General features: G+C 41.9%; 1 protein-coding gene across 5 annotated transcripts in view; it reads left to right on the forward strand.

Annotated features, from left to right (window-relative positions):
- PCSK5 (proprotein convertase subtilisin/kexin type 5) overlaps nucleotides 1-26,195 on the forward strand; it is a 285,728-nt gene that overhangs the window by 84,286 nt on the left and 175,247 nt on the right. For all 5 annotated transcript variants that reach the window (XM_039544180.1, XM_039544177.1, XM_039544178.1 and 2 more), the window contains exon 5: nucleotides 2,831-2,907. In XM_039544180.1, coding sequence (XP_039400114.1) covers nucleotides 2,831-2,907 — 77 coding nt within the window. The remainder of the gene's footprint in view (nucleotides 1-2,830; nucleotides 2,908-26,195) is intronic.

The raw sequence follows: 26,195 nt of genomic DNA on the forward strand, positions 1-26,195 counted from the left end.
AATAATCTGTAAGATAATATCTTGTATAATGTCAGTTTAATATCTGATATGTCTTCCATAAGGAATCTGTATCCTTATGGAATATAAGGAGGGGGTTGAATTCAATGAGCTCATAATTTTTCACCCCATATCTAAATACTTTGACCTGTGGTCCTCCCACCACCATCACTCTCAGAGCTTTTGAATATGCTACACATCTGCTAATTTCAAGAGTATATAGCTAAAGGGAGAGTATAAACATTGGTAGGCCAAAAATATTTATCTAGAGAGATAACAGCCCATTTTTGAAGGCCTTAACTTAATTATATCCTCCTGAGTATTTATTTAAGTTCAAGCTATCCATCCTATGGCTAGAAAAAATGTAAGGAAAAAAAGATATGTGACTTGCACTCATCTGCAACACTTTGGGGTCTCGCCAGTATAGCTCTGTTGATTCCAATGACTTTAGCCCCAATTTACACTACTCTAAATGAGAGGGGAACCATGCCCTTTGTTTATTGTAAATTTCCTATGGCCTTATAGGTTTTCTGTCTGCTTGTGTTTTGTCACATTTAAACAATTGGTTTAAAATAAATAGGAATATTTCCTTAATGTACAGAGAGGCTTCTCTCTTGGTAGGTAAACTTTTTGTCTTATCAAAGCTGACATTGTCCTTTCAAGCTATTTAGAATCTCAGGGCAGTGCATTGCTAGGGTGATTATTCTAGGCCACAAGTATAGCCATGATCTATAGTCACAAGTGCACAACCTTGGGTGTCTTGTTGTTTTTATGAAATGGAATGTGCATCCTGTACATGAATGCAGTGAAGAAAACAAATGAGTGCATTTGGGATGAAATTCTCATGTGTTCTAGCTGTAGAGGTGAATTTCATCCTGACAGAGCATTCAAGACATAGGGCATGGCTACACTTGCAGATGTAGAGCGCTGTGAGTTAAACCCGCCTTTGTAGAGTGCAGTAGGGAAAGTGCTGCAGTCTGTCCACACTGGCATGGCCACATTTGCGGCATTTGCAGCGCCATTGGGAGCAGTGCATTATGGGCAGCTATCCCAGCATGCAAGTGACTGCAACGTGCTTTTCAAATGGGGTGGAGTGTGACAGGGAGTGTGCTGTGTGTATGTGGGGGGAGAGAGTGTGGGTTTTTGGGGTGCTGAGAGTGTGTCAGCATGCTGTCTTGTAAGTTCAGTCTCCCCCTCCCCCTGCCTCTCTCTCATTCAGTCAAAGCAAACTGTAAATGTTTGCTTTTTCTCCAAGCTGATAAGCAGCCAGCTTCTCCGAGTGGAGCTTTGAAAGGGCATTTCTGCATTCCTGCAGCTGATTTCACAACAATGACAAGAGTGGTCACTTGATTTAAGGGGATTATGGGACGTTTCCGGAGGCTGATCATAGCGCAGTAACGCAACAAACTCATTCACACTGGTGCCGCGGCGCTCCAGCAGGGGTGCAGCAAACGTTATTCCACTCACTGAGGTGGAGTACCAGCAGCGCTGTAGCTGCGGAGTCAGAGCACTCTACATGCCTTGCCAGTGTGGACAGGGAGCGAGCTAGGGCGCCCGGGACTGCTTTATTGCGCTGTAACTCACAAGTATAGCCAAGGCCATAGAGATGACGCTGTCATTAACATCCAGTCGAAAAAGTTAGAGATGAGTCCACAGTTCTAAAGCCATTGATTTTGAATTAGCCACACTAAGGGCCATCTCCTGCCATCCATCCTGTATATGAACTCCCTTTTGAAAACAGGAAGTTCTGCCTAAAAATCAATGACAGGATATAGCTTTATTTGTCAATTTAAGATTCATTTGATCTTCACATGCACTACATCTTTCATGTTAATTCTCACATCATAGGTTATTTAAACAAGTCAGGTACAACTTTCCTCCCTCATAGAACAGCTGAGATTGTATCAGATGCCACTAAGTTTATCCAAGTCCTAGCCTTCCAGTGAATGTAAATGCAGCTATTTACTACCTTCCCCACTTTCTCACCCTGCCAGTGAGGAATTCCCCCAGGGCAATTCACTGGTTTGATGACAAATCCCTTCTATGTGGCTACAATCAGGAAAATTTGAGGTGGATGTGGTAACTGGTTTTGAACAAAGAAGAGATTAAAAGGAACCGCTTGCCATGTCAACACACCACATGCTACCACATCAGTTAACAGAAGCCACAGAAACAAGCAATTGTTTGCACTATAAACTATTTTCAACAGGAAGAATCTTGGTAAATGCGGAAAATATGACAAAAACACACATTTCACATACATTACAAATAGTTATGCTCCCTGAAAAGAGAAGGCAGTTTAAAAAGGTATATTCTTTTCCAGAGTGTATAGTTTGTGTTATGTATGTGAACGCTATGTAGGAATATTTTCTTAAAGGAATATAAAGGATCTCTGCTTCCTAACATTTTGGGAATTTTTCTTTTCTTAGACTATATCCAATTGTTATTGAACCTAGATACATTTAATGCAAACCTAGTCTCTTTTTCAGGTGTTATATACAGAGCTCTCAGAGGAGGAGTATAGGGTTTTATGTAATAAATTTACATATGTGACAAACAGCTCTTCTTATTATATAATGATTGTTCAAAAAATACTTGTGTCTAATGTATTTGTTATCCTCCATCCTTTCCAAAACAAAATTTTAAAAATGTAAATCCTGTAATTATTGAACATATAATCCTTTCCTAAAACATCACAAAACCTCAGGAATGTTAGTTAACCCAATTACTCTCTTGTAGAAACCTGCTGAAGAATGTATGTGGGCCACATGAGTCAATGGCTAATTAATGAGAAACTGGTTCTCTCTTTCTCTCTTTTTTCTGTTGGTTACAGGATTCGAACGCCAGCTATGATGTCAATAGCAACGATATTGACCCCATGCCTCGGTATGATGCCAGCAATGAAAACAAGTAAGGCCTGTTCACTGTGGCATGTTTGACATTTTAAATGCAATGCCTCAAGCAGAACATACCAAATCTGCCAATGTAGTAGGGATGCACCCGAATGTCTCCATAAAGCATTGAGATTCACATTTAACTCTGTGTTATGTATATATAATATAGTGTGTCTCCTCACACGCTGTACAGCACTCACTCTGTGAGTAGATGGGTGCACTTATCTGAGAATTTATAAGTAAATCCATTAATTGGAGTTCTGAGCATTTAAAATTGAACCCATTTTGAATTTGTTTTTTTGGCAAGTCTAACCTTTTTTCAGATGCTGTTTCTAAACAAATTGTTGGAGTCTGGTACTTTGTTTTGTGTGGACTTTGCCTTAGCTTATGATTTCCTTGCACTTTTAGTTTTTGTGGTGTTGTGAGAAAATACACTTGAGCAACTTCAATTCAAAGTTAATGGAGTTTTGTGTGTGATTTTACTAGAGGCAATTTAAAACTAACTAACAAACACATGAACGGTAATTCATTCTGATTGTAGTTGTACGTCCTTTGCTGCTGATGGTTAGATATTTCTGTTTGAAAGATAGTTTTCTCCTTTGAAGATCAACTTCTTTTTCAATGTTATTCAGCAGTTATTTTTAATGGTCCAAGAATCTCTCTGGGAGGCTCTTGGTCCCATTCCTGAGGCACCTGGAAGGGCCCAGCACTATCATTGGGGCCCCTGGCTGAGTTACTCATCTGTTAAACATGGCGCTTCACACAGGGAAGTATAATCCTTTTTATAGAATCATAGACATTAGAAGCAATTATCTAGTCTCCCTGCCACTGCAGGATTGTTCCTACATTATATATACATGGAAAGTATTGTAATGTTACTTGCCTGCAAGATAGATTTGCATTAGAGAAGCTATGAGGGAGGAAGTCTTTTCCTTCTCACCACTCCAGTGTTTTAGGCTATTCTTCTCCCCTCTCAGCCCTACAGTGCTCGTGTTACAGAAGCCATCCATGATTAGTTTTTGTCTGAAACCAGTCAATGCTGCAACCATTATGGTCAGAGGGTTCTCTCCAGAAGGACATTGAGGATCCATTCTTGGTTAGAGTCAGTGGCAAAACATCCATTAACTTAAATGGACAAATCCTGCTCCTGCAGCAAAATGGTGGTGGGCTGTGCAGGGTTTGTGCATACCCTGTGCAGCAAAGAGCTCTGCCTTCAGGGACTCCTTGTGTAGTATGGCTGAGATACTGGTGGCAAGGGAAGTGGTGCTGCTGGGCCACTAGGATCTTCCTAGCCTCTAGAATGGCACAAGGAGCTGCAGTGTCTCTTCCAGTCTTTAGGTGGCAATAACTTACATGGCAAGGGTGGGTGGATTCTGCCAAGTACCCAGTTTGGCTAATCAAACTGAGTGCTGTGCTTGGGATTTGCCCACTCGTCTGTTGTCTCCTCAATGCCCCCAGCCCCTCTGGGTTTGGGAAGAAACACTTCTTCAAACAAATATTTTGCAAAAATTTCAAGAAAATGTATGAAAAAACAATTGAAAATGAATGCATACAAGATCATCTGCTACAATAATGTTTTCTCTAGCATGAATATACCGCTTAAAGCTTACTAGCTGTGTTATTTAAGATATATATGTATTATGTATACTCATTATGGTTTTTAATAAAGATATTATAGTAAGATCTGGATGAGAACTAATCAGGGATTTGGCTATTAAAACAGTGATATAGGAGGTTGTAAATGACTGGAAAATTCATTTCACACAGAAATCTATTATACTGAAATTGATTAGAATAGCATATCTAATAAATTATTATTAACTATTTTTGTGGGGTTGTAATGTTAGCATATGTTCTAATTCAGATTCTCTCATTTGCTGTTGTTTACATACTCCAAACAGTATTTTCTAGACACAAGTAGATGCATGAACTATTTTCTTCTCCCTATACCATCCTATACCCTAGGCACATTTCTTATCCTTTTTTCATACTGATGCTCACTTTACTGAATAATGTCTGTCTTTTCTTTACTAGAAAAATCTTCTAAAACAGTAGTGCAATTAGATAGTAATTGCCAATAAAACCATGTTGCTTTGAAATCTGTAAATATCCTGCAAATGTGGTTTACTGTAACGTTAAACAAAAAGACTCATCAGGAACAAGCTATACAAAACTTGCTGCTATGCTAACTTGGTGAAGCAAGCAGCAAACCCAAGATTACAGACCACGTGTCAACAAGAAAAATGCTAATGATCAAATTAAATCTGTTAGGAGATGCTTCTAGGACATTTGTTAAATAAAACAAACAAAAAAAAAAGAAACAGCAAAACAGACTGCAAAGAGTCTTGCTCTTTTGAAATGTACTATAGCACTTTTCCATTGAGGTTCTTAAAGTGCTGTACACAGAGGCCTATTATCATCCTCCTTTAGTGATGAAAAATTCAGGTACCAAAAGGTCAAGGCCTAAATTGTAAGAAGTGTCTGTAAAGTTTGGGTTCCCAACCTCAGGAATCTCTGGCTTGATTTTCAGAGGTGCTGAGTACCCTTAGTACTCAGGCCAAATTTTTAAAGCTATTTAGGTGCCTAAAAATGCAGAGAGGCGCATAGTGGGATTTTTAAGAGTGTGTTGGTACCCTGTTCCCAGTGGGTGTTAGGCACCTATGCATTTTTGAAAATCCCACTAGGTACCTATCTTTAGGTGCCTAAATACCTTTAAAAACCTGGTCCCACTGACTTTCAATTGGGATTCTGGTTGCTCAATATATCTGATAATCAGGTGCCAGGTGTCTCAAATTGGTCACGCAAAAATGGAGGCACCCAAAATCAGTGGTCACTTTTGAAAAGTAGATATAGAACCCAAATCTCCTGACTCTCAGTTCCTGCTCTAACACTACTCCAACACTCAATAGTGCATTATAATGTTCCAATTAAAAAGGATAGCGGGACATAAAAGTACACATCAGCAGGCTAAGCAAATTTATTTTTAAAGCAATATAATTATGGGGGTGGAGTGATAAGAAGAAATAAAAAGAAATGCTGCAAAACTAAGCAGGTGTCTTAGTGGAGCTTTGCTAGGACACAGCTGGGAAACTTCAGGGTACTGGTACTGTTTGCTAACTTTCCTCTTTTAATCAGTAATGAGGCTTATTAGGAATATAAAATTATGAGCAAGCGTAAATTGGGGTTTGTGAAAAGACAGATAAACTTGAATGACGTATTTTGAAATGATGTTTAAAAATAAAGTTCTCAAGTTAGTGTAGAGAACGTGGGGGGAAGGAAAAAAAAACCTTAAATCAATCTCTTGAACTTTTTAGTCAAAACCAGAATGGGACGATAGTGTCTTTAACTACTATGGTATGTAGGAGTCCCGCCAGAAGTTTACTTTGGTCTCTGCAACTTGGCAGAGAATTGTGAAGCTTGTAAATGGTATGGGTCTATACTAGAACTTCTCTTTGCACAGCTAAAGACAGCAGTCAGCTGTGCATGAAGTCATTCTTGCTATGCAAGTCATCTTGTTTTGATTTAATGCTGAGTGCTGCTGCTTCATTCTATGTCTGTTATTTAGCTGTCACCTGTAAACATCATTTTAAAACAACTGTGTCACTTAGCCATCAGAACTCACTGGATAAAATGCAAACAGACTTACTGGGTTACAGCCCCATACCATTGGGTAAACTCAGAAATTAAAGAAATGAAAACAAACGTTAGCAACATTAAAACAAGTTTTCATTTTGGACCACACACAATAAAAGGCATTTCTCTGTTTCAGGCTGAGATTTTCCTTTGATATTTCAGATCTTAGTAACCTATCTTTTTAAAAGGCAGGACTTCTGATCTGCTCCATATAAGAAAGAAGAAAATCAGGCCCATAATTTCTGATTAGGAGATACATAGTTGCTCTATTGGAATACAGTTCACAATTTTGCAGCTTTATATTTAATTAAATTAACACATTTTATTTTAATAAACCTGTATATATACTTTTTTAAATGAACAAATTTCTATTTTTTACAAGACTGTGTTTGCATATTGACTGTAAGAGTCATGATACAAAAATAGTTGAAGTTGGGAATCTTTGCTGGTCTAAAATCATAAAAGGTAAAAAAAATTGCTTTGGCTTTCTAATGCTACAGTTCATAGTATCTACACAGTTTTAGTTGCAAAGGTGGGGAGAGAGTTAATAACTCACAGTGAGTTTTGTTGCTTCTACTTGGTCCAAAATAATGAGAATGTTTTTTCCAGCAGAAGACCAATATACTCATTCCAAATCATTGCCATTTTTCTTCCTTTGTCAAATTAACACAATTTCCCAATAAAATGCCAAAAGGCAATTCGTTTTCTGATGGTTTATGGATGCTGTTTTGTAGTGGACAACAGAATCTATGTGTTAAGTCATTTAATCAGAATGGATATTAGATATCTGACAGGCAGAATAGCTTCTAATGCATCCTGGATGGCCAGTAAAGTGATTTCAGTGAAATAAAAGGGTCTATTGACTTTATCATATCATATTCAGATATGGAACTCTGTAGAACTTAATGCAATCTAACACAGAGAATTTGAATTTGTTTGATTGCTCTCTCCAAAAATCAGTCCTAAGAAAATTCCCTTCTCGGTGCAAGACAAAATGGAGCTTTAGTAACACCAAACATGTCCCCTTTAAGAGAACATAACAGTTTAGAAAGGAAAACTAATTGATGGTATGTGTAAAAGTAGACACATGGAGACCAAACCTACAGTGGGGCAGAGTTTCATCAGTTCCAGCTGAAGTCAATGTGAGTTTAGGTACTCAGCATCTCATGCAGTTTCTCTGCAAGTTTATTTGATGGCTGTGAGGTACTATTAGGAAACTGCAGATTTTGTTGTTGTTGTCCTGTAAATTTATGTCTGGATTTTTGTTTATGAAAGTGAGGGGCCCAAAAAATATTGGCAAACCTGTTAACAGGCAGCCAAGTGCTATGAAAGCTTTTCCACTGGAGCCCAATCCTGATTTACAACACTGCTACTATCTAGTCTTGGGCCTCTCTTATGAGCCCATAGCTGGTATACTCATTTTGTGCTGTGATTTTTAGCAGATGTTAGTAACTAAGCAGTTTCAGGCAGTATATGGCTAGATCTCCATAGAACAAGTATATTTTACAAGGAGCAGTATTGGTAATTTAGCAGCTAGCCTCAGAGTTAATGCTGATCTAGTTCCCCATCAGAGTGGTAAGAGACACCATTACTCTGGAGATGATGTCATCTTTCAGATTAGATATTAAATCAATGATCTGACCATTTGTTGTAATTAAGGATCCACTGTACTGTTTGCAAAAGTAAAGGAGCTAAACCTTGTCTAAAGTCCAGCTTGGATAATCATGTTATGTTTAATTAGATTCCCCTTGCAATTTCATTTCAAGAGTATTCTTCCTCACTACCTGCCCTAAAGAATTATGTGGAGTTGCTGTGCACCATTATCCAGCTGTTGTGTCTATTCATTAGATGGCTGCATTTCAGTGGTAATCCTTACATAATCTTTGTATTCCTTACAGGAGGGTTGAGGGGCTTAATTAATGTTCGTAGAGTGTTTTGAGATCCTTGGAAGGAACATCCTATAGAAACACAAAGCATGACTATTAATAATCACATCAGACTGTGTGGTGTATTTGCTAGTATATGGACATTAGAGAAATTTGACTTCTGTTCTAAAACAGGGTTGAACCTATGTCTAAAGGGTCTGTTTTCTACACTACATAATCCTCTCCAAAGTTCAGAGTTGGCTTGAATGGTTCTGTTTCTAAAATCAAAAAGTCATTGAGGTTAACAGATTTCTGCTGGGGATGGGGGAGGCGAAGAGCGTGAAAAGAAAACAAATTTCCATTTGTTTGCAGTAGTGCAGGGGAGGGTGGGGAGAAATCCCTTTCAATACCTTGGTGTTGGTTACTGAGCAGTATAACTCACTTGAATAATAGATGCGTGAGGAGCAGCAGTCTTTCCTTTCAGACTTTGTTAAAACATATCTTCATGCTTCACTTTTCCTGTATTTACCCAAGAAAGTTTAATAAAAGCTGTCTCCATAGTTCTAATTATTTAAGCTACCCAAAAAGTGGACTCACAGATAAAATACTATTTTGAAGTTCTGTGCCACTACTTCTCTTTCTTATATATGAATTATTGATGATGATGAGTCAGATCATCCCTTCAGATTCTAAGTCCCAGCTGGTCCATGGTGCAACAATATATTAGAGGGAAGATGAGCCCTTGTATTGACCTGGGTTTGTGAGGGTTGTGGTAAAGACCTCTTATTTAAGGAAGACAGATTTTTTTTTTCTGGAAGGAATGGGTTTTCCATCCCAAAACTTATCTGTATTTTATAGCTATTCATTTAAGTTGGGACAGACCACATCTGCAATAAGACTATTTTTGTTTTATGTAACAGGACAGCTGGGTAGGAACTTGAGTAAGAAAATGCATTTCTTTGGGATTTCTCCTTATAGCAGACCTTATCTTAGAGGAAGCTAAAGAGAGTGATTATGATTCTTCATTCTATTGCACCTGTTTTGTGCCTGTGTAATTCTACAGCCTCAGGAACAACTCTGACATCATAATAAAAAGGGCTGACAAAGGAGGCGCTGTTGTCATCATAAACAGTCAGAATATGAATGAGAGGCTGCTAGGCAGCTCTCTAACACCACATTCTACAAGTCATTACCCGGTGATCCCACTGAGGGTTACCAAAAGCAACTACACCATCCACTCAAGAAACTCCCTGAAAAAGCACAAGAAAAAATCTGCAAAGACACACCTCTAGAACCTCAACCATGGGTATTCTGTCTGCTACCCAAGATCCATAAACCTGGAAATCCTGGATGCCCCATCATCTCAGGCATTGGCACCCTGACAGCAGAATTGTCTGGTTATGTTGACTCTCTCCTCAGGCCCTATGCCACCAGCACTCCTAGCTATCTTTGAGACACCACTGACTTCCTGAGGAAACTACAGTCCATTGGTGATCTTCCAGAAAACACCATCCTGGCCACTATGGATGTAAAAGCTCTCTACACCAACATTCCACACAAAGATGGACTGTAAGCCATCACATCAGGAACAGCATCCCCAATAATGTCACAGCAAACCTGGTGGCTGAACTTTGTGACTTTGTCCTCACCCACAACTATTTCACATTTGGGGACAATGTATACCTTCAAGTCAGCGGCACTGCTGTGGGTACCCGCATGGCCCCATAGTATGCCAACATTTTTATGGCTGACTTAGAACAACGCTTCCTCAGCTCTCGTCCCCTAATGCCCCTACTCTACTTGCGCTACATTGATGACATCTTCATCATCTGGACCCATGGAAAAGAAGCCCTTGAGGAATTCCACCATGATGTCAACAATTTCCATCCCACCATCAACCTCAGCCTGGGCCAGTCCACACAAGACACTACAGTGCTAATAAGCAATGGTCACATAAACAGCACCCTATACCAGAAACCTACTGACCTCTATACTTACCTACATGCCTCCAGCTTTCATCCAGACCACACCACACGATCTGTTGTCTACAGCCAAGCTCTAAGATACAACCACATTTGCTCCAACCCCTCAGACAGACAAACACCTACAAGATCTCTATTAAGCGTTCTTACAACTACAATACCCACCTGCTGAAGTGAAGAAACAGATTGACAGAGCCCGAAGAGTACCCAGAAGTCACCTACTACAGGACAGGCCCAACAAAGAAAGTAACAGGACACCACTAGCCGTTATCTTCAGCCCTCAACTAAAACCTCTCCAGCACACCATCAAGGATCTACAACCTATCCTGAAGGACGATCCTTCACTCTCACAGACCTTGGGAGACAGGCCAGTCCTCGCTTACAGACAACCCCCCAACCTGAAGCAAATACTCACCAGCAACCACACACCACACAACAAAAACACTAACCCAGGAACCTATGCTTGCAACAAAGCCCATTGCCAATTCTGTCCACATATTTATTCAGGGGACACCATGATAGGACCTAATCACATCAGCCACACTATCAGAGGCTCGTTCATCTGCACATCTACCAATGTGATGTATGCCATCATGTGCCAGCAATGCCCCTCTGCCATATATATTGGCCAAACCAGACAGTCTCTGTGCAAAAGAATAAATGGACACAAATCAGACATCAAGAATTATAACATTCAAAAACCAGTCGGAGAACACTTCAGTCTCCCTGGTCACTCAATTACAGACCTAAAAGTGGCAATACTACAACAAAAAAACTTCAAAAACAGACTCCAATGAGAAACTGCTGAATTGGAATTAATTTGCAAACTAGACAACATTAAATTAGGCTTGAATAAAGACTGGGAGTGGATGAGTCATTACACAAAGTAGATCTATTCCTCCACTGTTACTCACACCTTCTTGTCAATTGTTGGAAATGGGCCACCCTGATTATCACTACAAAAGTTTTTTTTTCTCCTGCTGACACTAATCCACCTTAACTGATTACTCTCTTATAGTTGGTATGGCAACACCCATTTTTTCATGTTCTTTGTATATACAAATATATCTTCCTACTGTATTTTCCACTGCACGTATCTGATGAAGTGGGTTTTAGCCCACAAAAGCTTATGCTTAAATAAATTTGTTAGTCTCTAAGGTGCCACAAGTAGTCCATGTTCTTGTTGCTGATACAGACTAACACAGCTACCGCTCTGAAGCCTGTCTAATAGAGTGGAAAATCTGGCCCACTGAATCTTCTATTTGTGTTGTGTAGCTAAAGCACACATATCCGCATATACTATTGATTTTCTCTTGCTATACCATTAAAAATAACCTTTAACTACAAGTTGGATAGAGCATCCACACGGTAACAGTCAAAAGGTGATGAGTGAAACTTGCAGCTAAACTATAAGCTGCTAACCAAAAGTGGAGCTGCATAACTCTAAACTAATGACTTAGGGTTTCATTAGCCATGAAATGTTTTTGTAAGATACTTTAAGGGCAAATCTTTAGGGGATCCCTTTCTCTCCCAAATGATAAAATGTGGTTGAACAAACTTAAACTGAAATACAAACTAAGAGTTATGTACTCCCCCAACTCCTTGGAATTGTGGCAGGCTGGGAAAGTTGCTAGCAGCAGGTCTGATGTTAGAAAGCACAGGACAGGCTGTCAAGGGAAACAAATGGTGGGGTATACCTCATTGCTTCTTTAACTTAAGTTTACTACCCCACTTACCATGCACTGCACATAACAGCATAAGCATAGGATGCCTGGCCATGTACAATCCAGCACATCGTGCCTCATTCAGGCCATGTGGGGTACGCAGTTTAGAGATCTTTTGAGAGTTATCCGCCATACTAGTTCAGTCTGGGGAAGACACTCCCCAAACCCTTTTTTCTAGCAGAGGTGTAATCCAGCACCCTCTGAAGTCCATGTTAAAACTCCCTTAGAAAATGTAGTTGTGCCAGATTGATGCCTTATTGCATCAACACAAAGGAGGGTAGGGTTTGGCTGTATTTTGAGAGGGATTCACCTAACTTGAAATGCAACCAGCTCTAGAGAGAAAACTGTCTGTTTAATAGTGCACAGCAGCATCACATAGAAATTAGGACAGAACACAATACCAGAGCCAGTTGAAATTGCAGTGGGAATTAAAGTAGGCAGAATGTAATTGCCTAAGATGGAATTTGGCCAGGACACCACGTTTTCAAAATAGCCTCTTCCTTTCTTAACTGTTGTTCTGGGATTGAAATAATCACCACATATCCAAATGAGGTCTGCAACATGGATAAAATAGCAGGCTGTTAGCCAAGTGACCCACCAACACATCACTTTGCTGTTCCTCTGCTTTTCCTCACCTCTCCCTGCTTCCTCAGAGTAGTGTTCTTGTATATTTCAGTCATTTGCCTCACAGAAGACCAGAGAGAAAAGAGGGAGGAGGTGCCCCTTTCAAGGGAAAATCTCCCCTTTCCAAAAGCTTTTTCCCAACCTTTCTTTAGCAACGAATGGGTGTCCTTTGCTGCCTGAGGATGATTGGGAATGAGAATTCCAGCTTGCCTTCTTGTAATTTTTAGGAGCTTTTTCTGTCACGCTTGATTTTATATTTTTGTCTTTGTGTTTTTAGTACAACCAACTCTACCCATTTGGTGAGTTATTTTTATGTGTTTTGTTTTTACCCTTCTTCTGTTTTGGAAGAAGGGGAATTGCTTGCATAATTTCTCTGTCAGTCTGGATGAGAAGTCTGAATCACAATCAATAGCGATTGATGATTTATTGTAATGCACCAGAGAAGGAAGTGGGAGGGGAGGAGAGGAAGTTAGAATTTCACTGGAAATTTATTCACAATGGGGAGGAGCCAGCACCATAAAATTAAGATGACAAGGGACAATAAAATTCGAAGTGAGGCTTGGGGATCATAGAAAGTATTACACAGCAAGATTTGGGCTGCCTATGGAGCATGGGAATTCCATCCTGGCTCTTTCTGCACACTCAGATTATAGTCTCTTTTCCTCCCACATTCATTTATTTTATTAAAAAGACACTGTGAACTTTTTAGTAAGTTACTAATCTTAAAAAGTCTAGCATCTGAGAGAGATCATCTTTAAATAGTATTTCAGAGTGGTAGCCATGTTAGTCTGTATCAGCAAAAAGAACGAGGAGTACTTGTGGCACCTTAGAGAATAACAAATTTATTTGGGCATAAGCTTTCGTGGGCTAAAACCCACTTCATCAGATGCATGGAGTGGAAAATACAGTAGATAATAGCCTACTTTAATTGATTTGTCTCGTTAGAGTTGGTATGGCAACGCCTTTTCATGTTCTCTGTATATAATATATCTTCCTACTGTATTTTCCACTCCATGCATCTGATGAAGTGGGTTTTAGCCCACGAAAGCTTATGACCAGATAAATTTGTTTGTCTCTAAGGTGCCACAAGTACTCCTCGTTCTTTTTAAATAGTATGCCCTTGTTTGTTTAATCCCTTTAATATATTTTATAAGGATTTTTCTGTTGTGCTGTTGATATTCATAATGGTCTCTTCAAGATTTTGGCAAAAGGAGAAATGGACTATAGGCATGATAATGTAAACACATACTGACAAATGTGAGCAGTCCCATTGAGATACTTTATGTGCATTGATGTTTGAAGGACTGGGGCCTTAGAGCTTGTCTTTATGGGGAAATTAACCAGAATAGCTATTGTGGAATAAACTATTCTGCAATAGTTATTCCTCCCCAAGTGGACACTATTCCAGAATGGAGAGTCCACTGGGGAGCTATTCTGGAATAGCTGTTCTGATCAATTTCCCCATGCAGACAAGCCCTAATGGAAGGAAGAGTGAAACTCTCTAGACAGAGTGCAGTCAAATGCATGAAGGAAACAAATTGAAGAAAAAAAAACAGAGACATTTTATTTGCTAACTTCTTAAAATCATCACAATCTTAGGGGTTAAATGTAACAAGTGTAGGCACACAAACTTCAGAGAAATGTGTTATTTTTGAAAATAGAGTACTTATCACCATAGCAGCTCAGTGACCTCCAGAAACATCACTATTCATGCTGCTAGCCATAAAGATAAACATGACAAAAAGAAAGAAATCCATCATATCGAACTGTATTGGCTCCATTGTGGGTCATCAGCAAGTTTGGAATGCAGGGCCTTCACATCCACAGCACAGACCTCTTCGCGCCTCCTTACTGGAAATAAAGGAATAACTGATAGCAGTGTTTGTTCTCATCTATGTGGGCCGGCCACCGGAGGGGGACACAACACATACTTGGTCAATGGCTTACATGCTATTTTCTAGGCTTCAGAGGAATGTTGGGAAGTGGGAATCAGCAGTTCTATTTCTTGGCTATGGAGAGGAAATTGCACTAGTGTTTATAGGCAGCAGAGACAAGCACATAAAATTGATGCATTATTTCTGAATGTCAGTGTTGCTAACTAGATGAGCCTTTCGTTGTCATCTTGGAGAAATGAGTTTTATTCTCAGCTTTGCTAGAAGTAACTTATGTAATCTCTCAATTATCCCATGTGTAAAATGGGAGGAATTAATACTTTTCTACCTGTTACCCTAATTATATAAATTTTAAGTAATAAGGGCTGTGAAATGAGCAGAATTATTAACACATGTCAGTGGAAAAGCAGACTCCTGGCCCTTAACCAAACAATCCATTTCCTACACTAGAAGGGAAGCTGCTGCTGCTACTGATGCTGTGTCCCCGCTATCCAAAGTGTAGCCTGTACCTATTATGTAGGTGGTTCTAATGAGCTCTGCTGGGCTGGAGCATGTTCATTGCAGATAGAAGGTTTGGAAATTTCAGCAACAGTTCTCTAAGAAGTTCTACAGGGCATGTGCAAATCACACTTTTCAGAGACATACAGTACAATTGAGCCAAATCTGGGCAGATTTTCATGGTGACAGCAAAAGGCCCAAGGACTTTTACCCTGCCAAATTTCCAATTTCCTGCTCGAAAGCATTGAAGCATGTAAGTTTGTCAAAAAATGATTGGAAAAATTATTTTGTATTGGAAAAACTTCCATTTCCCCCTAATCTTGTTCTCAGAAACACTGAACCATTTTCGTGCTGAAACTTTAAAAATAAAATTCTGCCTGAGGCAGAGAACAAATATGGACATTTTAGTGTGAGTGGTTAAGTTTGGCAAATTTAAAAGCAACTGAAAACAAGAACTTACAATAGAAAGTACCAGGCAACCTTAACTTTAGGTATTGGTATATGTTCTGCCTATAATTCATCTTCTACAGTATTTTGTAATTTCCTGTGTTTCTTCATAGCACTACATTCTCCCTTCACAATGGTGCAACTCCATTGTTTAAATGTTATGGTCTTGATTCTCCAGTGTATTGCATTGTATGTAAGCAGCTGCATCAGTATATCATGTAAAGTTTCCATAAACCATACCTTAATAGTTAATTGTACCCACTTGTGTAAAGCAGATGTAGTTGCAGTGACAGTGACTTCTTTTGTGAGCCGAGGGTCTAAAATAGGTACCAAGCTAAGCTCAGCTGTCATCTCTAGAAGGGTTAGCAAAAAATCTACACTGTGCTTATTTGCCAGATGGGTGTCTGGGTAGAGTTGGTGTTTAAGGGCTTGTCTATACAGAGTAGTTGCTCTGTTTACCAAAGGGCATGATGGTGAACCTTTTAAATTAATTAAGTGCAACTTTGTGTGTGGACACACTTAAAATAGTTTTTAAAAGGTTATACAGTACTGGTAAATTTACAGGGGCAAACTAAACTGGTACAAGCTACATTTAAAATTATATGAATGTCCACACACAAAGTTGTGCTGGTTAAACTAATACATAGGTCTAACTTCACACCTTTAGTTAATTTAAACCAGTGGAACGTTGTGAGTAGACAAGGCTTAAGAGGCTGTTATCAATTAGGTAGCACATTTAAAAACACATCAAAACACCACGTTTCATATCTGTCCCTCTGCTGATGTTTCCTGTTGAGATAGATGTGTACCTTTCCATCTCCCCTTCCCAGAATATATAACACCTTTTCTTTTTTTTAATGGAATGCTGTCTGGCACATTGACGATGGAAATTACAATCTAATAGCCTCTGTGTAATACGGAACATGTTTGCATGGACACTGAGTGTGAAAGGCACTTGGGGGTAGACAGGAAATGTGGAAAAGAGAAGAAGAAGAAGTGGGAAAGCTGCTGAGAAGATTATCATCTGGTAAATTGTGGCCTGTCAACAACCAGCCAGCTCTTGTCAGGAGCGAGGAAGGGTCATTTCACAGGTTAATGCTTGAGTACTGCATTAATGCAGACTTTGAGGAAGAGGACAGTGGCTGTTGAAGGAGAGTGAGCTTTTTCAGAGCCAGTTTTCCTCTGCAGATGTATTCAGTATTTGTCTTGTGCGCATTTGCACATACAGACAACAGAGCCTTTCAAATTTACCTGGTAGCAGCAGAAGGACCAGCAGCTCAGATGTTACAGGATTCTTGTGAAGTGCTGCTGTATAGACAAAGGAATGAATAGCAGGGGCTGTGGACACTGAACCCATTATCCAAAGTTGCTCCAAAAGTTGATCACTTTACATGTGTAGCCCAGAGTCAAATGCAGCTCACTTGAATACACGTTGCGTTGGTGTGAGAGTGTAACTTTCCCTTTCATGCATCATGTCAAACCTGTTTTATTAATTCCCAAAGGGCATGTCTCCTGTTTAAGACTATAAGTAACAGCAATTGAAACTGGAGGGAAGCAGCCAACCCTGACTTCCCACAAGCAATGCTACTGTAAAGTGATGCTGCTATAGAATGTTCCAAGAGACAACCTTGAGCTCTGAGAACTTATACCCAAATAGGCATTATTTGGTGGCAGATTAATTCATTTTTAATGTGCTGTGCTCAGTCTGTAAATGGCTGGTCCTGAAACAGGAATCTGAAGATTTTTACCAACATCTAGAATTGCTCCTGGAAGTGGCCTATTACACTCCAAACAGCTCCCTTCTTCTCTTTCCTTGGAGGAATGAACTTGGGTTAATACACTTGTCATAGTTTTGCATCGATACTGAATTGCATATTGAAATCCACATGGGATGAATTTTACTGTGGTGCAGAGCAACATGTAAAAAGTGCACCAGCTTTCCATAGCCCAAAACAGAATGCCAAGCGGGGACTAAGCCTGGGACAGGACCACAGATCTATGGTTATGTGGACACATTGGCCCCAGCACTCAATATAATTATGCAGAGAAGCAGTGGGTATTATTTTTACAATAGCAGCAACCATGCATCTTGCCCCTGGTTTGGGGCTGGATTTTACCTCCCTGACTGTTTCATCTTCACAGACCTCGATTACTTGGGCTTTATGTATGCAGAGTGGATTTCAACCAGAAGTATCTGAAGTAATAAATGAATAAATATATATATTACTCCAGAAGTTATTGTTCCTTCTATATTTTTCCCTTATAAGAAAATATGGGGAAACATTTACATTTGTATGTATTGTATATATTTATACATTGATGGTTGCTTCTGTGTGTTGCTCACAGCATCTATATCTTTGTGTCAAAAAAATGGTGCTTCTGCGAATCAGACCTATACTACACTGAGCTTCTTCATGATTTGTTCAGGTGGAACTCGTAGCTTTCTTTATCTACCCAGGAGTTTGAGCTTCAGTAGAGGTGTTATTGCATAACCATCAAATGCCAGGACATCAAAATGTAGCAGGAACTAATTTCAAGGGTTATATTAATGATCTGTGCTTTTTATTGCAAACTGGAGAGAACTAATTCCATTCTTCTCTTGAGCTATACAGATTCAAGAATGAGAAATTACTTAGATTGGCTGCTTTTACACTATCATCACAATGATCTTTGTTGTGTAAATTTTTCACTAATCTTGGTCTGTCTCCCTCTCTCTAAGTTGTTTAACAGAGTAGCTAATGTCAGCATTTTCCAATTTAAACCCCATTCAGAGGGTTAGAATTTGGGCCTCTGCTGTGTGTCATGGAGTGAAGCAAAACTCCCTTGTCCCTGTAGATTTAGATGGGGGAAGGGGAAAATGTAGCAACACAAGGATTTCCCTTCCACTGTCGATCTGCCATGGCTTCACTGGACTACACACCAAAAGGGTGGTTAAGAAGCCATATTTATAAGAATCCATAAGCAAAAATGATAGGATTACTTAATGCTGTTTAAAGCTCATCCTCAATATCCTAATGACCCTCATTCTATCCAGAATCTCTCTGCTTGGGGATAGCTTCTGCTTGTATGGCTGAGGAGCCAAGAAGTTGGGACCACAGGTTCTCATGGAGTCCCGGCCTCCAGTTGTTCAAGCCACACTCCCTGCTTCTACTATTTCTCTGGAACAGGGGGATGTCAAGGAAGAATTACTATTATCAAATATTTGTGTGTAGCATTCTAGATGTGCATGGCATTGTGAATTGGGTTTGAGTCTGATCTGACTGAGACACCAGTTTATCTCCATTGAGTTTGTTGTAGTTACTCCTGTTTTGCACTAGTGTGAGCTAAGAATCAATAATGCATTTCCTCCCCTAAGGAGCTTGCAATCTAATTCATATAAAAAAGTAATAAAAAAGAGAGACTTGGCAGCTTTTTTTATTAAGTTGTTCCCTCTCTTCTACCATCATTTTTTCCCCCAGAAAAGGCGTGTACATACAGCCTTTTGATTTAAAAACTCACACTGGGATAAAATGTGGTGTACAAGATGTTGGCAAGCATTTTATATATATACATATAATTGGGACTAAAATTATTTGCTTCATTTTAGTTAACTTATTTCATATTCTTGGTAGTGTGTGTGAATATATATTACTCCATAAGTACTTGTTCATCTTATATTTTTCCCTTAGAATAAAACATGGGAAAACACTTACATTTGTATGTGTTTTATATATGTTTAGAGTTAACCATGTTTTTAAATTATAACTGCTGAGTTAATTGCACTGAGGAAGAGACAACAAGGGTCAGATTTTTAAAGGCATTTAGTCATCTAAAAATGCAGATGGGCATTGCAGATAGTGAGATTTGCAAAAGCAAACATCTAACTCTGACAAAATTCCCAGTGACTTAGATTGGAGCAGGATTGGCCCCTACTAAGAAAAAAAGTGTTTTAGCTATAATTTGCCTTAAACAGAAATAATCAGGCTTCTACTTTGCAAACCCATTGTTGTAAACAATAGACAAAAAATATGATAGCTACTAAATACACAGGATGGTTTTGCAGTTTCCTTGGAAGCATGAATTCTCTCTTTGGACTCACATAATGGATATTATTCAATGGAAAGCTGATGGATGTGGACTTCATTACTATGGTACTATGTTGCCTTATTCAGCCGGACTGCTTGGAAAATCAGGGCCAGATTCTCCACTGCCTTGCTTCTTACATTGTCATCTATGCCTGGGAAAAGTGAGTGCAAAACCCCTACCATTCTGATTTGAGAGACTGATCTTTAGGTGAATTACTTGGAAGAAAAGCATATACTGTCTCTCCCACTCAGAGAGTGTCACAAAGTGATGCTTCTTCTTTCCCCTTTGTGTATAGGACACTATTATAGCACTGTCCTGTATTATCAGAACATATTGTTCCCATGAGTGTCAATAGAGTACTAACAGTGATCAAGTGCTCAGTTCCAGAAAATGGATGCCCATCAATTTTTGGCTCTTGACCATTTCCCTGAAATGCATCCTCTCCCTATCTTTGGAGTCCTGCATGTATATATGAGCTCTCAGTGGGCCATACAGCAATGATCCTTGTACTGTGTTGCTGGTTCCTACTGAACATGGTAGTGACTATAACTTGTTTCTTTCGATTTGCTTTCCTCTGCTGATTTGCACTTTGTCAATAAAAGTTGACTCACACACAGTATTATTCATAATATAACTAATATATGAAGCCATTAAGTCCAGCAGACTGAGAAGCATAGATATGGGTATAATTCTCCTTCTCTGATCTCCCGGATTGTTGTTATCTGGGACGTGGGGGGAATCTATTCAAGATGCCTAGTAATACTCCTTGATGTCATACTCTGAGCAGATAGAGGTTGTTCTTTGTCCACTATAACACAACATTTAGCAATTTATACGTAGGCTGACTTGTCCTTCTGATATTTGTAAAATTTAACGTATTTTCTATTAACTCCTTTTGCTGCTTCCTGCAATTTCAACTCCAGTACAGCATGTCCAATCAGATACTGTATCATCAGATATGTAACACTGCATGGAAGCGTTTAAGCTGCTTCATTTATTCCTGTTACACTTGCATTGCAACTCCCAGGACTGGAATGTTTGGAATAGCTATTTATTTTGTTTTACGTAACTGGAAATATTTACCAGATAAGCTTCTAACCTCCTCTTGCTCTGTTTTTCTGAATTCAGAGAGTTGTCTTTACTTTTTTATTCTCGTTATCTGGAAATAATCAAGGGGAAACAGTGTGTCCTGAATCAAGCGCCAATGTCTGAATCCAGCAGCTCATCTTCCTAAATGAACAAGGAGTCAGAAAAGGAATAAAATGAAATCTGATTTTCTGGATTTTTGTTTTTTACTTGGGGTTTTTCCCCCTTGTATTTGTAAAATCATTCTCTGCCACTTTTTTTTCTTTTCCTCTTTTATTGAAATCCGAAGAGCAAGTAGATCCTATGCAATTTTTCCAATATCTTCATTTATTTATTTGACATGGAGCTAACATTATAGAACAACAGACAAACTCTTAAAAGATGTTTTCTTTATCTGAAGAAGTAGATTCCTGCAGGTTCTAAATCCATCCCAGACACAACTTGGGCAGAATGCATAGCAAGAATTATCCTTTATTCCTTTTCAAGTACTGTTACAAGTTATCCGGCACATAACTTTAGGTGCCACATTGCTGATGCTTGCTTTAGAAACCAAAAATCTTTAAATGTTTGATGTAGGTTCAGCTACTCACCAGGAAATTCTTACCAGAATTCAGTTGTCACTATAGAAGCTTTGAGCCATCGTGCGAGGCTCTTAGGTGCACTCCCTGAGAAGCCTCATCAGAGTCTGACAGATCATTGGGTTCTTCTTCGAGTGCTTGTTCACGTCCATTCCACATTAAGTGTGCGCATGCTGCGTGCACGAGCATCGGAAATTTTTCCCTTAGTGGCTCCCATCGGGCCAGCGGGCCCCCCCCCTGAGTGGCGCCACTGCGCTGTGCATATATACCCCTGCTGGCCCGACCCCCTCCAGTTCCTTCTTACCGTCCATGGCGGCATTGGAACAACCTCTTGCTCTCATAAGAGAAGCAATCCCATAGCCTTAGAGTCACTGCTATCAGTTAGTTAGCATTCCCTTGTTGTAGACACTTAGTAGATTGGGTACTTGGAGGCTTCCAGCACCCGCTCCGGGCCACGGGGCATGCCACAGGCCCACGGGTTTAAGGCTTGCGCCACGTGCTGCAAGCCCATGCCCGTTAGTGACCCCCACAACTCCTGTCTATGTTACCTGGGGGAAGCACACCAAATGGAGCGGTGTAAGATTTGCAAGGCATTTAAGCCAAGAACAAAGAAACAGAGAGACTTTTGTTTGAAGCAGTTGTTGATGGAAACTGCACTGCAGCCACCGGGCTCGGAATGCCCGACGTCAGCTCCAGCTTCCTTGGTGCAGAGCACCCCAGAGTCATCAAGAGACCTGGTACCGGCCAAGCACCGCAAGCCATCGGCCTCAGAGTGCCAAAGTAGGCCCCAGCACCGTTCATCCTCCCTGGTGCGGCCCAAGGCAAAGCCTAAAGAAGGGCGCAGACATTCCCCACAAAGAAGACGGGTGCCTTCTAAGGCCCCAGGCATTGGGAAGAGCGGGATGGGCACTGTACCGGTGCTGTCACCGGTGGCACTTATGCCACAAGTCCCACCGAGTCCAGCTCTAAGTAAACTCAGTACAGACAACGGGCTTGAGAGAATAATAGATCAACCCTCCATGCCTGACACCTTTGAGGTGGCGAAGGACCTCATCGAGTTTTCGTCAGCGAGCCCCCTCCTGACCAGGGAGAAGCCTCCGTCTCCTGAGCCCAGGGTGCCATCGAGGAGAAAGCTGGCAATGGTGTGCCATTCGAGGACAGTGTCCCAGCATCGCTCCTGGCGGTGGTCCCAGTTGAGCTCTGAGTCTGTGGACTCCCAGTTACCCCTGACTCAGAGGGAAGTCTCAGTACCAGAGACGAGTCAGCGCACGGGATTAGCGGAAGGGACATGACGCTCTCCAGCGCCCCCCCCCCCCCAGAGGCCGGCACCAGGAGGAGAGAAGCTGGTCATCGCTGAAGGCTCCCAGAAGACACCGGTCCTGTTCCCAGTCTTGAGAGCAGAGATCCCGGTCCTGGTCCCAAGAGCAGCAGTACCGGTCCCACTCCCAGGCAGCAAGAAGCCGCTCATCAACCTCCTGCCGGCACAGATCGACGGTATTGCCGTGGCCCTTGTGTTCGGTATCGCCGGAGTCTGGCGCCGACTTGGGTTGATACAGTTATCCTCACCAGGCACCGGACAGCAAGGAACACCAGGCTGGCTGGCACCCCCAGTGGGCACCACTAGGACACTGGCCCTTCTGGACCCCTTGGGCCTACCACCAGTGGCAGGGGGCTCCCTCCAGGGCCAGTTATTCGATGCAGCAGAACCAGTCCCCGTACCGACGCTCTTCCATGCGGGAAGTTACGGTGTCCAGACCACCTGCACCTTCGCCGGGCAAGAGACCGGAGAGACCAGCACCGAGTCCGGTGCCGCCCCAAGGTCATCTGCCCCATCCCGAGCCAGAAGCCCCTCCCTTGGAGGAGGGGGACCAGGGAGACCAGCAGGAGGAAGCTGAGCAGCGGCGGACCTCCTCATCATCCCCGAATGAAGCGGTGGTGGGCACAGCGGTATCAGGGCCTCCGCCAATAGACCACAGAGCCCACCATGAACTGCTGCGTAAAGTTGCCCATAATTTGGGGTTACAGGCTGAGGATACAGTTGAGCAGGAGGACCCTATGGTGGACATTCTGAGCCCGGAGGGTCCATCCAGGATAGTGCTCCCGCTCATTAAGAACATTCAGTTGAACTATTAGACTATATGGCAGACCCCGGCCTCCAGCACACCAACAGCCAAAGGTGTGGAGCGCAAGTACTTTGCCCCATCAAGGATTATGACTCAAGGCTTGTGGTCGGAAGCAGAACAGTTGCTCCATATCAACGTGAAGGAGCTCAGGGCGGTTCGGTTAGCCTGCCAGACCTTTCACGCCACTCTGAGTGGTCACAGCGTGACAGTTCTGACAGACAACACAACCACCATGTTTTATATAAACAAGCAGGGCAGAGCCTGTTCCTCGCCGTTCTGCCATGAGGCTCTCCTCCTCTGGAACTTTTGCATAGCCCACGCCATTCACCTCGAGGTGTCGAATCTCCCAGGGGAGCAGAATGAACTTGTGGACTACCTCAGCAGGTCGTACTGCATGCACGAGTGGACGCTCAGATCGGACGTTGTGGTTTTGCTCTTCCGCAAGTGGGGGTTTCCCTGGATAGACCTGTTCACCATCAGGGGCAACACCCAGTGCCCGCAGTTTTGCTCGTTCCAGGGTCACAGCCCGGTCTCAATAGCCGATGGGTTCGCGATTCCATGGAGAGGGGGATTGAAATACGCCTTTCCCCCACTCCCTGTAGTGCACAAGGTCCTGCACAAGGTGCACAGGGACAGGGCGACCGTCATCCTCATCACCCCCGGCCTGGCCCCACCAACACTGGTTCGCTACGCTCTTGGAGCTGTCAGTGGATGGAGCTGTCAAGCAGGACGGAGGGTGGCTCCCCCACCCCGACCTGCAATCGCTGCATCTCACAGCATGGAAGCTGTGTGGCTAAATGCTTTGGAGAGCCAGTGCTCCCTTCCTGCGCAGCAGGTTCTACTTGGTAATAGGAAGCCCTCCACCAGGGCGACTTACCTGGCCAAGTGAAAGAGGTTCTCGTGCTGGTGTGGGCCCCAACAGGTGCAGCCACACCAGGCCCCAGTGCCGGCCATTTTAGAGTACTTACTGCATCTCAAGCAGCAAGGGCTGGACCTGTCCTCGATCAGAGTGCACTTGGTGGCCATCTCCACCTTCCACCTGTGGTTTTTAGAGGGCTCGGTGTTCTCCCACCCAATGGTGGGGTGGTTCCTTAGAGGACTGGAAAGGGTGTTCCCTTACTCACACCTCCCAGTCCCTCCATGGAACCTCTCTAAGCTCATGGGGCCCCCATTCGAGCCCCTTGCTACCTGCTCCCTCCTCCACCTTTCCTGGAAGGTGGCATTCCTGGTGGTCATCACCTCGGCCAGAAGGGTATCTGAGCTGAGGGCACTCACCTCAGAGCCACCATATACAGTGTTTCATAAAGACAAGGTGCAGCTCCACCCGCACCCCAAGTTCCTCCCTAAGGTGGTCTCACAATTCCATCTCGGCCAGGACATTTGTCTGCGGGTGTTTATTCCCAAACCCCATGCGGACCCGAGTCACTAGAGACAACGTCTGTTCTGATATCTCAGGTGGTGTAAGTCCGATTCCTTAACGCTCAGTTACACTGACACTCCCTTAGGGCTGTTTACACTCACATGCCAATTTGTAAGAGCCCATGACTTTGCCCACACTGAGGTTCTGACCACTGGTCTAGCCATAGGAATGTACCAGCATGGCGACAATCTATTCATGAGGCCAAGATAACTGTCGTGGACCTTTCTGAGGGACCTATGATCAACATGCAGATTCGAGATGATGGTGCTCTTGTAACAGGCACCCAGCTGCTGCGTGCTTGGCCCATTGCCCTTATTTAGATAGTTCCAGCCTTAAACCACCAATTGATACATGCTGAGGAAAGCTTTTAGGAGTATGCTGCTTCAAGACAAGAGAGGGCTTTATTGTCTTGTAAACAGAAAGACTTCTGGAACTAGTGCCTGAGTTCTGAAAGTGCTGCTTCTGGCCTACCTTCTTAACTTTAGTCTTGTAATTTGGGCTAGTTAACTATATGATTATCAGATTTGGATGATTACCAGGTCATCATAATAGATGCACACTGTGGGTCTAAACTCTCTACTGTTGAAGTCAGTGGAAATTTTGCCACTGACTTCAGTGAAAGCAGGATCAAGCTCTGTAAGAATAGTAAAGCTGTGTGTGAGTAAGAAGAGGATGGCAAAAGAAAGAGCATTGTTATCCTCTCTTTGATATGTATTGTGTTCCTCATGGCACAGCCAGGCTTTCTGTATTTGCCATGCCTTCAATTCAGTGTAGACCTGGAGAAGTTCCCTATCCCAGTGCCCAATTCCTGTTCACAAGGAGAAATGTAGCATGTGTAGGAGTGATGAATGCCCCTTCCCTTTTCTTATGAAGAAGCTTTATTGCAGTTCTCTCTGTTAGGTGGGAAGACTCTAGAAGGCAGTAAATCCAGCTTTAATTAAGGTGTTCCCAAGTAGGTTTTGACATATTTCTGGCTTGCCATTAATGACAGACAGACAGACTTTCTCCACATAGAAAAGCAACAGAAAGAATGAGGAGAGGAGCAAATTGATTCTTGCTTGTAGGTTTTCTTTAAAAATCTGGGTTCTATCCATCTTAGACACAATATATAGAGATAATTTTCAAAAAGAACTCAGCCAGGCACGGATACCTGGCATGGAAAATTTCAACCCAAGCACTTAAAATTTGGCAGAGCATAAGCAATTAAAAACTGGGACTTATAATGGACTTTTACTTTAGGCATAGATGCCAGCTCTGCCCAGAGCTGTCCCTGGGGTAGGCAAATCGGGGCATCTGCTTTGGGGGCGGGAGGGCCACTGGCTGGTGCGAATGGCCGGTGCAGTCGGTCCCAGAAGAGAGGAATCCAT

Source organism: Mauremys reevesii, linkage group 6 (genome assembly GCF_016161935.1).
Source record: "Mauremys reevesii isolate NIE-2019 linkage group 6, ASM1616193v1, whole genome shotgun sequence".
Classification (NCBI taxonomy): Eukaryota; Metazoa; Chordata; order Testudines; family Geoemydidae; genus Mauremys; species Mauremys reevesii.